The following is a 13,418-nucleotide window of genomic DNA, read 5'->3' as shown; positions in this document are numbered from 1 at the left end:
GAGTAGTGCAAAAGGTGTTGTATGATGAGGCAGAGAAGAAAGTAGAGAAGGATGGGTTAAGATTGAGGGATCCTGGGAGTAGTAGATCTGTGCCAGCACAAAGGGATAGGCCAACGATTGATATATGCTTCAGTAAGGTTGGCTTCTTAGCGTTCATAGTAATGGTTATCGACTCTATCGCAGAAATAGAACGTAAGTCACAGAAAATAGATGTTGTGGTGGCAGCTGCAGGGAAGTATTTGGGTATATGATATTTGACTTCAGAAGTGTTACAGGGTGGGTTTAGTTGTGGTATCCCAACCTCCCAGGCCATTGGTGCAGAAGCAAGTAGGGTCAAAGTAGTGGAATGGGGTAGTTGGTTTCTAATGAGGTAGGGTAATTACAAATATTCTTCCTGTTTCCCCTTTTACCATTTTGTATCACAAAGTGTAATGGATTTATACTAACGTTCAGTTGGGGGCGGTAATGCAACATATTGGATGCCAACCTCCGTTAAACTCCACAGAAGAAGAAGATTCTTTAGAGATTCATAATGGTGAAAAAAATGCATTATGATGGCAAATAGAGAGCCACTTTTCCAATGGTGTAAAGTACTTAAGTAAAAAATATTTGAAAGTACTACTTCAGTAGTTTTTTGGGGGTATCTGTACTATACTTAACTATTTATATTTTTGACTACTTTTACTTACTTTTACTACACTCCTAAATAAAATAATGTACTTTTTACTCCATACATTTTTCCTGACACCCAAAAGTATTAGTTACATTTTGAAATGCTTAGCAGGACAGGAAAATGGTCAAATTCACACCCTTATTAAGAGAATATCCCTGGTCATCCCTACTGCCTCTGATCTGGCGGACTCACTAAATACACATACTTCATTTGTAAATTATGTCTGAGTGTTGGAGTGTGTCCCTGGCTATCCATAAATTAAAGAAAACATGAAAAAGGTGCATTCTGGCTTGCTTAATATAAGGAATTAGAAATTATGTATAGTTTGACTTTTAACACTTTGTATATTTTATCAGTTACATTTACTTTGATACTTAAGTCTATTTTAAAGCAAATACTTTGACTTTTACTCAAGTAGTATTTTACTGGGTGACTTTCACTTTTACTTGAGTCATTTTCTATTAAAGTATCTTTACTTTTACTCAAGTACGACAATTGGGTACTTTTTCCACCACTGCACTCTACAAATTAGCTCTAACCCAAACAGGTCTATATTAGATAAGACAAAATATGTTACAAAGTTCCTCGCTATATGTTACAACTTTCCTCGGTCTCCCCTTACTAATAGTGAGCGTGCAACTTTCAAACAATTCCCCCCACTCTTCCCTACCAGCGAATGAAGGAAATTCAAACAAAGTTTGAGGATATTTTTCAACAAAAGCAAAGGACAGTAATGTTTCGAGTAAAGTAGTAAGCCCAGGTTTCAATAGGTGATAAGATATTAAGGTGACATGAAAGGAGTGCGGATATTTGGACTGGCGAAGCGGTTTTATCTTCTGACTGAATGGGAGATGATAATTAAGTGTTTTTTTCTTCTCCTGGTCTCGGGGAAACAATTAAGAGTCCTCGTTGTCTGAGACGGTGTAAACATTTATCCAAGAACGAGACACTCAATGTGGTCTCGAAACCGGACTTGAGTACTACAACACTGCCCAGTTCTCTTAAAAGCACCATTAGGCCTACATCCCAGAGTTCCCAAATGTTGACCTCTGATGTCACCTACTAAGGGAATTACCACAATAACAACAAAACATTATTTACAACTTCACAACTGGTATTACCACCATCCCTTCACTTGGCTCTGAATGCAGTATATGCACTAAACTTAGAAGCCCAGGCTTCTCATGTACTAGATTTGGAAGGTCACAGGTAGGCTTACTCCCCAAAATCTCCTTGAGCGGCAACTTCAAAGTCCACTATCAATCTATACTTTTAAAGATGTCCATTTTTTATGCTTACCGTGTACATATGTTTATCATTGTGTTGAAATTATAATCTAACAAATTTCGCCAAGGGAACCATGTGTCAATGGAGAAAATAATGTTTTAAAATATATGTGGGCTACTGTAATGTTGTACAACATATATTATGCTGTCTATGTTTTCATTTATACCAGTCCTATGTAAGAACTAGAGGATGGGGAAAAAGCCACCCAAAAGTTGTTGATCTTACAAAAATAATGGTGGTCCTAGTAGTTTCTTGTTTTCTCAACAGTGTTTTTGGATCTGAAGCGCGCACATTTCGTTTGAGCCAGGTTAGATTCCGTAGCTAAACATAGGTCACGTGCCTAGAACGAGGAAAAGGAAGTATTGAATGAGACTTCAAGAAACCACGGCTGTTGCTAGCCACATTTTTCTGATTAATCTTGATGTTCAACAGGCTTCTGTATATAAAAATATAGACTGTATCACGATGAGCTGTTGTGCATTGGGTGTCATGTCACCCTTTCATTTTAAGCACTAGCTAATGTCCGCGGCGACGGGTCGAAGATTTTAGGAATGAAACGCCTATGCTAGCTATCCAACAAATTTCTCAGAATATCCAGGAAGTTATCAAACAACGAAGTTGTATTTTTGACAGAATGCGATGGGGAACTGTTGGGCTTATTGTTCTGGGATCTTCAGAAGAGAAGCGAACAGGATAAAACGAGGAGGCGGGTAAGTGATACGCCCTTTAAACTAGCGTTGACCAGCCTAGGTTAGCTAGCTAGACACAAGTATTCAGTGGGTTGGCTGTCATACAATAACGTTACAATGTAGCGTCATAACCTCCACGGTGCCCAAGTGTTTATACGTGCCACAGTTGCTTGTCAAATACCTTTCTCTACTAGGTAGATAGGTTTTTCAGCAATCATAGGTACTAGGTTTTAAGAAACTATACTGTACCGAAGATGTTTATAACTAACCCAAGATCGATTACAGCCCGTCGTTTCCAATGTGAACAAATGAGTCATAGTGGGCAGAACAAGCATGAAGTGGGGCAGAGTCAAGCACGAGCTAGCGAGATCCTATTGGCGCATTATACCATGTATTTGCATATTTCCGTTAGGGAACGCCTGTGAAGTGCGCATGTGCAATAACTAAATTCGCCCTTGCACTCCTTAAAAAATGTGGAAACTTTGTCAAGAGTAAAGTTTACAGTACATCCGGTGAAATATCTGTCTCATTGTTCAATTTGTGACTCTATTGTCAATACTGAAGCGTTCCTCACCCTGCCTAGTGGTTAGAGCGTAGGGCCAGTAACAGAAAGGTTGCAAGATCGAATCCCCGAGCTGACAAGGTATACATCTGTCGTTCTGCCCCGGAACAAGGCAGTTAACCCACTGTTCCTAGGCCGTCATTGTAAATAAGAATTTGTTCTTAAACTGACTTGCCTAGTTAAATAAAGGTTAAATAAAAAATCATATGGGTCTTGGCATACCGACACGCATCATTTTTGGGAGTGCATGATGCGTTTCCTTTTAATATTTGATTATGCTTTTTTGAATTCTAATTTAAACAAATCTAAAACATTTTGTAGGCAGAAGACTCATTGCATGCTTCCTTAGAGGGAAATCACATTCTGAGTTGACAAATCAAGGTGTATTAGTCGCGTACACAGATTTAAACTGTGGGCTTGATATTGTTGATATCAGTTAGGCTTTAATGTTAGTTTTGATGACAGGCAGTATATATTCTGTTGAAAGAAGTAGCTCTGACAATCATGTAAAGTCACAGTGACCAAAAGCAGCCTAAATGGATGACAGTATTTTCATATTTCTGTCCATGCAGGTCAAAATACTTTAGAAGCAGTACTGCTGGGGAACATTACACAATAGAGGTATGGTACATATATTTTTCTGGAAGATGACATGTTTTATCATTCGTCACTTGGTTTGAAGAAAGAAGGTGATGTAACTAGCTAATACTTACAGTGCAATTTTGTCTCCACAGTTTGAAAACCTTGTTGAGAGTGATGAGGTAAGTGTGAACATGTAGACCATATTTGTTCGATCGAAACAATCCCAAAGGGTGATATTGTCTGAAGATGCACAGAAGACATAATGAGTGTTGTCGTATTGCACATTATTCTTTGTCCACTTTTGGTTTGAAGTTGTCTTATTCTAATTTCAGGCAGAGAGCCCACAAAGCTGTCCCAGGTATGTTTTAGAAAATTTGTTTCAGGGGACTGGCAAATGCATTTCAGAAGAATAATGTTAATCAGGGCTTGGTGAGTCAAGGTGAGCTTGAGGTAATCTTTGTTTCATTTTGATACCAGGCCTATCAACGAAGATGAGATCCTCCACCTCAAAGAGCATCGCTATGCTGCAATTTCCAATCAGCAGACCTTGATAGACGAGAAGCTGCTAGCAGAGGTAGGCTTACACAAGCAACTAGTTTCTTCTCCGTCTATGTAAGGTATATAGACCAGAGCCTCTGAAAGGGATGGATACATACAGATGTAGTTTTACATAGAACCTTGTTTTTTTTGTTGCTTACTGATAATTGAAGGTTTAATTCAACAGAATCATTACACCTCCCAAATTCTCGTTTATAAGCTTTGTAGTGCCTTTCATGTTGCTAGATAGTCAAGATAAGTTGATGCTTAGCCTAAGTGCTCATAACAGGCTTATATTTTAATTTGGTCCGATCTTAATTTTCCATTATTTGCTTTGCGTAATTGTTTGCAATTTTAGTTTTCTGTTCTCAATTTTGTGTTCTTTATGTTCCATCATTTCTGCTCAGTTATTGGCACAAGAGGAGAAGTTAAGGCTAGAAGAGGAGGCTAGAAATGCTGCCCAGCGTGAGGCTGCCAGGCTGGCACGTGATCGAAAGATAAAGGAGGTGAGGCGGCCATTATTGAAGTGAGCCTGTCGTCCCTTCACTACCTTTTTACGCCTCACTCAGCTTTTCCTTGGCTCTACCCCCTACTTCTCTTGATTACCCCTTCAAGTACATGATACCACATAAACTGGTGGTCAATCTAAAGTAATGTAGCCTATGGTATGTATCTCTAAATGAATTTGTAAATCGTACCTCTAGGCAAGTGTCCTTTTAAAGTCAAACTATCTGAACTGTAAAAAACAGACTTGGCATTGGGTTTGCCTTTCCCTTTTTCACCTGAATTAACTGAGGCATTTGTCCACACTCCATTTCTTATCCTCAAATGATATAACCATTTACTTCCATTCCTTTGTTTGTCCATGCTGTGATTTTTATTTTTTTTTTTGTATTTGTCATTCCACAGCTTTCCTCTTGGTTAAAGGACAAGTAATACAAATAATACAAAAATCAAAATTTTTGATAACATGAACAAAGGCTCCAAAAGCCCCCATATACGTCCTTTTGGAAACGGCAAAGCGCTCAGTGTACTGTAGTAATGCAGGTCTTTAGATGTTGTACACATGAAATTGTTTAATTCCTAACTTAATTGTGTCATATGTTTCATTTTGTTGGACTCGAGCGACATCTCCTTGTGCGAGGATGCACTTGCTTTTTCTTTCCCATTGTGGTGATTTAAAAGCCTACGCATATTCACACACGGAAAAGTATTGCTTGAGTCCAACAAAATGGAATATAACGTTGTGGACAAAGTTTATAATGATACACTTTCATGTGTACAACATCTAAAGACCTGCAATACTATACGGAGAGCGTATTCCCTTCTAAAAGGATGTATTTGTGTGTTTTTGGAGCCTTTGTTATTGGTTTATCTGTGCCCCTGCAACTGCAAAACGAGCATGAGGATGTATTTTGCTGGCGGGGCAAGCTTCTCGAAAACCAAGTGAAATTGCTAGTGTCTTGACACTTCTATAACATAGCATGACATTTACATAAACAATTTAGGTTTTGTTCACAAAATGTTAACTTGTCCTTTTAATTCATTTCTGTTTCATATGTGTTTGCCCAGCTCCCACCTTAATCAATTTAACAGTTGATTGGCTGCATTTCACTAACACATTTTCAAGAGATGATTGTTTACCATTTCGACCAAGAGTTTTTCTGAGGTATTCCTATTTTTCAAAGCATAAGCTTGCACAACGGACAAAAGGCAAGACGGAAGGCAAAGGTGGCGCAGCCCATCTGAAAAAGTGAGTATATCAACAAAGCGGAAATGTCTACCACCTCATGGTCTGTGTGTCAAATTGAGTCAAGTTTACAGTTTCTCCTTCACTGGTTGGATTCTGTTCTAGGCATGGCTCCGGTGAAGACTTTGATGTCTACCTACAGAATGTGAAGGCCACGTCGGAAGCCTTCAGGAGCAGCAGTGAGTCCGCTATTTTAGCACAACTCTTTTCTGTAGCCTATATATTTGATAAAACTCTTAAATGGTGCATACAAATTATATTTTAAGATAAATGACTTTCTGTATCTTTGAAAGGTCATCCTCATGCATCATTATCATCAAATGTATTTATATAGCTCTTCTTAGATCAGCTGATATCTCAAAGTGCTGTACAGAGACCCAGCCTAAAACCCCAAACAGCAAGCAATGCAGGTGTAGAAGCACGGTGGCTAGGAAAAACTCCCTAGAAAGGCAAAAACCTAGGAAGAAACCTAGAGAGGAACCAGGCTATGAGGGGTGGCCAGTCCTCTTCTGGCTTATTATGAGACCTCTTGCTCTTTAACACCACCTGTAATTTCTTTGTGTCATCAGGGCTGTCCTCTGAGACTAACGTGATCACTCCCAACACGGAGAGCAGCTGGGACTTCAACACCAAGACCCGCTCCACCAATGATGACGGAACCTCACTGGACCTGGAGTGGGAGGACGAGGAAGGTGGGCGCTTGTCTATTTTACTTATTGTCCCCTTTGGGATGTTTTGTTGGTGGCATTCCATGAATTTGCACTACATTCCCTGAACTTGTTGTACTGCTTGTACTGTGCAGTTTCATTGAACAACGACGGTAATTGTCAAATTCAACCCTCAAAAAGCACCAGTTGAACGACCATGTGAGGTTAAACTCGGTGTATCACGTTGTCCTTGTCTTCAGGGATGAACCGGACGGTCACAGCGTGGGAGAGGTCTAAAACGGAGGAGGACATACTCCGAGCGGCACTCCGGCCGGGCGATAAGCAGGCGACCAGTGGTCCGGCCTCCGCTTCGGAGGACTCCAACGCCCTGGAGTGGGAGAACGACTTTGTGAGGGCGCACGCCGAGGAAAATGCTGAGGAGCACGCAGAGGATTCTGAATACGAGTGCTTTGTCAACCCCATCATGGATATGGACACCCCATCTGAGGAAACACCACCGCTAGATATCACCGCACCGGAGACTGAGGAGAGATAGTCCCCATCGCCAGGGGTACCAGAGTCAAATCCTAGCGTTAGTCCACCAGCCCATTGCCTCACCCAAAAGGGAAATTGATTTACTACTACTCAAGACTTCTGTGTCTGCTTGCTCTGAATGTTTGTGTCATTAACCTGGGCATGTCTGTCAAAGAGGCTATGTACATACAGATCAGATAAAGCTGTGGACATGCCAGATTTTCTCGGACCCACCCGCTGTGTTAAATATTTGTTCTTTGGGAATGTTTGATGCTACACCGAACCTCATCAGCGGTATGTATTCGGTTGTCCTCATTGACTGGTAGGCCAAGTTTTTTTGATTTGACAATCTTCTCTTGTATGTTAATGATATAGCCTTAGTTGGACTGACAACATTTTCTTGGAATCACGTCACCCAGTGCATCTTTGACACAAGTGCAATTTGCATATCAAGTTGGTGTGAGTGATTTGAATTTGTATTTGTGAGAGGGCTACAGTGTCTTCACACTTAAAATGCTCCGAAAGCATATAGGAACAAATATGATCAAAGCATCAACTATCACTACTTCTATCAGTGCCTCAATCACTAGAAAATAAAATGGCAAATAAATTGTTGACCAGTTTATCTAGTAGTTAGCTGACAAAGATTGTCCGTTAGCAAGTGCGTATTTTAATCAAAGTGGATCTCCAAGGATCATAGCTTTCCAGTTCCCTGGTATGAAACATGTATAGGAACTCTTGAGTGGAGTATATCATATCATGTAGCAACTTGTCTGTACAAAGTGTACATGCATTGTGCTTGTATTGAAGAAATGCAAGTGCTGTCACTGCTATGTTCTCTTTTCTCATTTCCAACTAACAAGTGTGTCATCATGGACACGTACTACTCCACGTACTTAATTTATTTGAATCAAAACGTTGTTTGTGAGTCAAATGCAGCTCAAGGTATGAACAGACTTGTGCGACAAACATTCTTATTTGTGTAGTTTTATATATATCGAAGGTTTGCTACCTCCAATTTTTATAATTCCTTACTCCCTGTGTACAAACCTAAACCTGCGCAGCATGTGACTTTTCTCTTTTTTTTTTTTTTTTTTTTTCAATATTTAGGAGCAATATGTCATAGTGAGGGACTCCATGCAGAAGTTGTGAATTGTTCATTTTACGCGTAAGACCAACTGATTACAAGAGCACATGGATAAACCTGCATCTATTGACTAAATGGCACTGCCAATAAGTATGGCGGTACACCTTGGACTCCAACTCTTCGATCTCGCTTTTACCTATGTTTTAGCACAATCGTTAGACATTTTTCAAGAAAAGAATGTAACCCTGCTCACTGGACTTGGTCATGTATATGTTTTACTTTAGTGAAGTGGTTGCCGTAAAGACACTGGGCTAAGGAATAATGAGGATAGGAATGGTTTGGAGACTACAGTATACTCCAGGTTTAGGAGGCTTCTAGAGATGGACCAATGTGTGTAGCTATCATTTCTTTGTGTGCCCTAGCAAATGGGTTTTTGTCTTCCCGCACAGCAAAAGGAGTCCCTCTCAGCGCACCCTTTCAATGTGGATTTGCTGATGTGCCTACTTTGGAGACTAGCTTTATTGTGCGGAACACTGCATCTCGCCTTGTTTTTTGTCAATTGTTGTGATATTTGAGTGAACAGCGATTTTTTTTTTTTTTTTTTTTTTTTTTTTTTTTTTTTTTTTCTTCCCATAGTGCCCCACTACCTGGGGAATCCAATGTGGCGCCGTTTGTTGTTTCACCGCATTGAACTTTTATTTAATTATTTGCACTGTCTATAGCTTTACCATCCTCGAAACAAAAGCCATTTGCCTTTAGCAATTAAAGTGTAATCATGATTGTGGTGAAGAATTACCACAGCTGCACAATTGGCCCAACTTTTTCAGACATCCCTCTATTTGGCTGGCATCATAACTCAATTTTGAATATATTGTCCACATAAAGTGTACAGACTGTAATGATGGGAGAGATTGTATTGCAGTTTTATCTATGCACTGTTTGACTTACTGAAACCGGTGTGTCCAAACAATGACTGGGTTTGTTTTCTAACGGCACTGTCCAACACTTTTAACCTCTAAAATGTTGGACAAACAAATAAAATGGTTTGTCAAGAATTGGCATGGTGTTAACGGGTTGGACACAGTACATTACGGGTGCAATCACAAGGATGGATTGAACCTCTGTGTTTTATTCATATCATTCCACTGATTTTAAAAGTGTTTTTATTTGTTACTGAGAATAATGTAAAGGAATTTTAGAAGTGGGACAGGTTTACTGGGAAATGGTACCGGATGTGGTGTGACAACTTAACTTTTTCTTTGAATCTACTGATATAGGACCTGAATCCTAATTTGAGATCCAAGCATGTCTAAACGCTCAGTTGGTAGAGCATGGCGCTTGCAACGCCAGGGTTGTGGGTTCATTCCACACGGGGGGACCAGGATGAATATGTATGAACTTTCCAATTTGTAATTTGTACTTTCCAACTTTCACACATGGTTCCCAGGTTTGGATTACACCTATAGTCATGATCCCTAATGATTTGAATTCTATTGCAAACAGAATGTATCAACACCTGTGCCGTTCTGTTAATACTGTATAACAGTATTTAGAGTTTGAGTGCAACTAAAATAAAACCTACAAACTTCTTTTAATCTGTGATCATTTGAGTTGTCAAATGGCTTAATGCAGAATGATATATAAACAGTGTAGTTTGTGTGTCTAATAAACTGAACAAAAATATAAACGCAACATGTAAAGTGTTATTTCATGAGCTGAAACGGTCAAAAAGCTTATTTCTCCCAAAATGTGCAGAAATGTGTTTACATCCCTGTTAGTGAGAATTTCTCCTTTTCCAAGATAATCCATCCACTTGACAGGTGTGGCATATCAAGAAGTTGATTAAACAGCATGATCATTACACAGGTGCAACTTGTGTTGTGGACAATAAGAGGCCACTCTAAAATGTGCAGTTTTGTCACACCACTCAATGCCACAGATGTCTCAAGTTGAGGGAGCGCACAATTGGCATGCTGAATGCAGGAATGTCCACCAGGGCTGTTGCCAGATAATTTAAGCATCATTTTTCTACCATAAGCTGCCTTCGTCGTTTTAGAGAATTTGGCAGAACGTCTAACTGGCCTCACAACCGCAGACCACGTGCAACAATGCCAGCCCAAGACCTCCACATCCGGCTTCTTCACCTGTGGGATTGTCTGAGACCAGCCACCGGACAGCTAATGAAACTGGGTTTGCACAACCGAAACGGTGAGAGACCATCTCAGGGAAGCTCATCTGTGTGCTCGTCGTCCTCAACAGGGTCTTGACCTGACTGAAGTTTGGCGTCGTATACGACTTCAAACTTGAATGCCCAGAGATACTGTGAATTTATCCTGAGGCCCATTGTGTCATTCATCCGCCAGCATCACCATGTTTTAGCGGCCCCATGTCGCAAGGATCTGTACACCAATTCCTGGAAGCTGAAAATGTCCCAGTTCTTCCATGGCCTGCATACTCACCCTACATGTCACCCATTGAGCATGTTTGGGATGCTCTGGATCAACGTGTACGACAGCGTGTTCCATTTCCCGACAATATCCAGCAACTTCGCACAGCCATTGAAGAGGAATGGGACAACATTCTACAGGCGACTATCAACAGCCTGAGCAACTCTATACGAAGGAGAATTGTCACGCTGCATAAGGGCAAATGGTGGTGACACAAGATACTGACTTTTGCATATCTGTAATCCCAGTCATGTGAAATCCATAGATTCGGGCCTAAGGAATATATATGAACTGTAACTCAGTAAAATCTTAGAAATTGTTGCATGTTGCATTTATATGTTTGTCTTTCATCTAATTATCAAAATATCCCTTGCTGATTCAATGTAATGTAATGCAGATCAAATCAAGGAAACACTGTCACCACTGATAAATCCACTATAATTGAGAATTTCAATAAGAATTTCTCTACGGCTGGCCATGCTTTCCACCTGGCTACCCCTACCCCGGTCAACTGCCCGGCACCCTCCACAGCAACCCGCCAAAGCCCCCACCATTTCTCCTTTACCCAAATCCAGATAGCTGATGTTCTGAAAGAGCTGCAAAATCTAAACCCTTACAAATCAGCCGGGCTAGACAATCTGGACCCTCTCTTTCTAAAATGATCTGCCGAAATTGTTGCAACCCCTATTACTAGCCTGTTCAAGCTCTCTTTCGTATCGTATGAGATTCCCAAAGATTGGAAAGCTGCCGCGGTCATCTCCCTCTTCAAAGGGGGTGACACTCTAGACCCAAACTGCTACAGACCTGTATCTATCCTACCCTGTCTTTCTAAGGTCTTCGAAAGCCAAGTTTACGGATTACCGACCATTTCGAATCCCACCGTACCTTCTCCGCTATGCAATCTGGTTTCAGAGCTGGTCATAGGTGCACCTCAGCCACGCTCAAGGTCCTAAACGACATCATAACCGCCATCGATAAGAGACATTATTGTGCAGCCGTATTCATCGTCCTGGCCAAGGCTTTCGACTCTATCAATCAACACATTCTTAATGGCAGACTCGACAGCCTTGGTTTCTCAAATGATTGCCTCGCCTGGTTTACCAACTACTTCTCTGATAGAGTTCAGTGTGTAAAATCGGAGGGCCTGTTGCCCGGACCTCTGGTGGTCTCTATGGGGGTGCCACAGGGTTCAATCCTCGGGCCGACTCTCTTCTCTGTATACATCAATGATGTTGCTCTTGCTGCTGGTGATTCTCTGATACACCTCTACGCAGACGACACCATTCTGTATACTTCTGGCCCCTCTTTGGACACTGTGTTAACTAACCTCCAGGCGAGCTTCAATGCCATACAACTCTCCTTCCGTGGCCTCCAACTGCTCTTAAACGCAAGTATAACTAAATGCATGCTATTCAACCGATCACTGCCCGCACCTGCTCATCCGTCCAGCATCACTACTCTGGACGGCTCTGACTTAGAATACGTGGACAACTACAAATACCTAGGTGTCTGGTTAGACTGTAAACTCTCCTTCCAGACTCACATTAAGCATCTCCAATCCAAAATTAAATCTAAAATTGGCTTCCTATATCGCAACATAGCATCCTTCACCCATGCTGCCAAACATAAGCTCGTAAAACTGACCATCCTACCAATCCTCGACTTCGGTGATGTCATCTATAAAATAGCCTCCAACACTCTACTCAACAAACTGGATGCAGTCTATCACAGTGCAATCCGTTTTGTCACCAAAGCCCCATACACTACCCACCACTGCGACCTGTACGCTCTCATTGGTTGGCCCTCGCTTCATACTCATCGCCAAACCCACCTGCTACAGGTTATCTACAAGTCTCTGCTAGGTAAAGCCCCACCTTATCTCAGCTCACAGGTCACCATAGCAGCACCCACTCGTTGCACACGCTCCAGCAGGTATATCTCACTGGTCACCCCCAAAGCCAATTCCTCCTTTGGTCGTCTTTCCTTACAGTTCTCTGCTGCCAATGACTGGAACGAACTGCAAAAATCTCTGAAGCTGGAGACTCATATCTCCCTCACTAGCTTTAAGCACCAGCTGTCAGAGCAGATCACTGCACCTGTACATAGCCCATCTGTAAACAGCCTATCTATCTACCTACCTCATCCCCATACTGTATTTATTTATTTATCTTGCTCCTTTGCACCCCAGTATCTCTACTTGCACATTCATCTTCTGCACATCTACCATTCCAGTGTTTTAATTGCTATATTGTAATTACTTTGCCACCATGGCCTATTTATTGCCTTAACTCCCTTATCTTACCTCATTTGCACTCACTATATATAGACTTTTTGTTTTCTTTTTGTTCTACTGTATTATTGACTATGTTTTGTTTATTCTATGTGTAACTGTGTGTTGTTGTATGTGTCGAATTGCTATGCTTTATCTTGGCCAGGTCGCAGTTGCAAATGAGAACGTGTTCTCAACTAGCCTACCTGGTTAAATGAAGGTGAAATAAAAAAATTAAAAAAATGCATGGGTGATAATGTCCAGCAGGTGGCAGTATCACTCCATTGCATTCTATGAGAATTCCAGCATATGCACGGTGCGTTCAGAAGGTATTCACACCCTTGACTTTTTCCA

At 41.0% G+C, this 13,418-nt stretch overlaps 1 protein-coding gene across 2 annotated transcripts; it reads left to right on the top strand.

Moving 5' to 3' along the window:
* Nucleotides 1-2,283: 2,283 nt before the first annotated feature.
* On the top strand, nucleotides 2,284-9,943 carry LOC129827938 (AP-1 complex-associated regulatory protein-like). Of its 2 annotated transcripts, XM_055889236.1 has the most exons (10): nucleotides 2,284-2,670; nucleotides 3,784-3,832; nucleotides 3,946-3,972; nucleotides 4,126-4,151; nucleotides 4,271-4,367; nucleotides 4,738-4,836; nucleotides 6,019-6,083; nucleotides 6,186-6,259; nucleotides 6,650-6,772; nucleotides 6,988-9,943. In XM_055889236.1, the coding sequence occupies exons 1-10, from the start codon at nucleotides 2,600-2,602 to the stop codon at nucleotides 7,281-7,283; spliced, it is 927 nt and encodes a 308-aa protein (XP_055745211.1). In that variant the 5' UTR covers nucleotides 2,284-2,599; the 3' UTR covers nucleotides 7,284-9,943. The 2 variants fall into 2 exon arrangements, with proteins under 2 accessions (XP_055745211.1, XP_055745212.1); XM_055889237.1 differs by lacking the exon at nucleotides 4,738-4,836.
* Nucleotides 9,944-13,418: the final 3,475 nt, after the last annotated feature.

The sequence above is a fragment of the Salvelinus fontinalis genome, chromosome 29 (genome assembly GCF_029448725.1).
Source record: "Salvelinus fontinalis isolate EN_2023a chromosome 29, ASM2944872v1, whole genome shotgun sequence".
Lineage (NCBI taxonomy): Eukaryota > Metazoa > Chordata > Actinopteri > Salmoniformes > Salmonidae > Salvelinus > Salvelinus fontinalis.
Note: the sequence above shows the minus strand (reverse complement) of the source record. Positions and strands in the feature narration are given on the sequence as shown.

What these genes read in the sequence shown, in the direction of transcription:
- LOC129827938 (XM_055889236.1), top strand. Translation starts at nt 2,600, where the DNA reads ATGGGGAACTGTTGGGCTTATTGTTCTGGGATCTTCAGAAGAGAAGCG. An exon ending in GTGATCGAAAGATAAAGGAG is followed by an intron (nt 4,837 to 6,018) that starts GTGAGGCGGCCA and finishes TATTTTTCAAAG; the next exon opens with CATAAGCTTGCACAACGGAC. An exon ending in GGAAGCCTTCAGGAGCAGCA is followed by an intron (nt 6,260 to 6,649) that starts GTGAGTCCGCTA and finishes TTGTGTCATCAG; the next exon opens with GGCTGTCCTCTGAGACTAAC.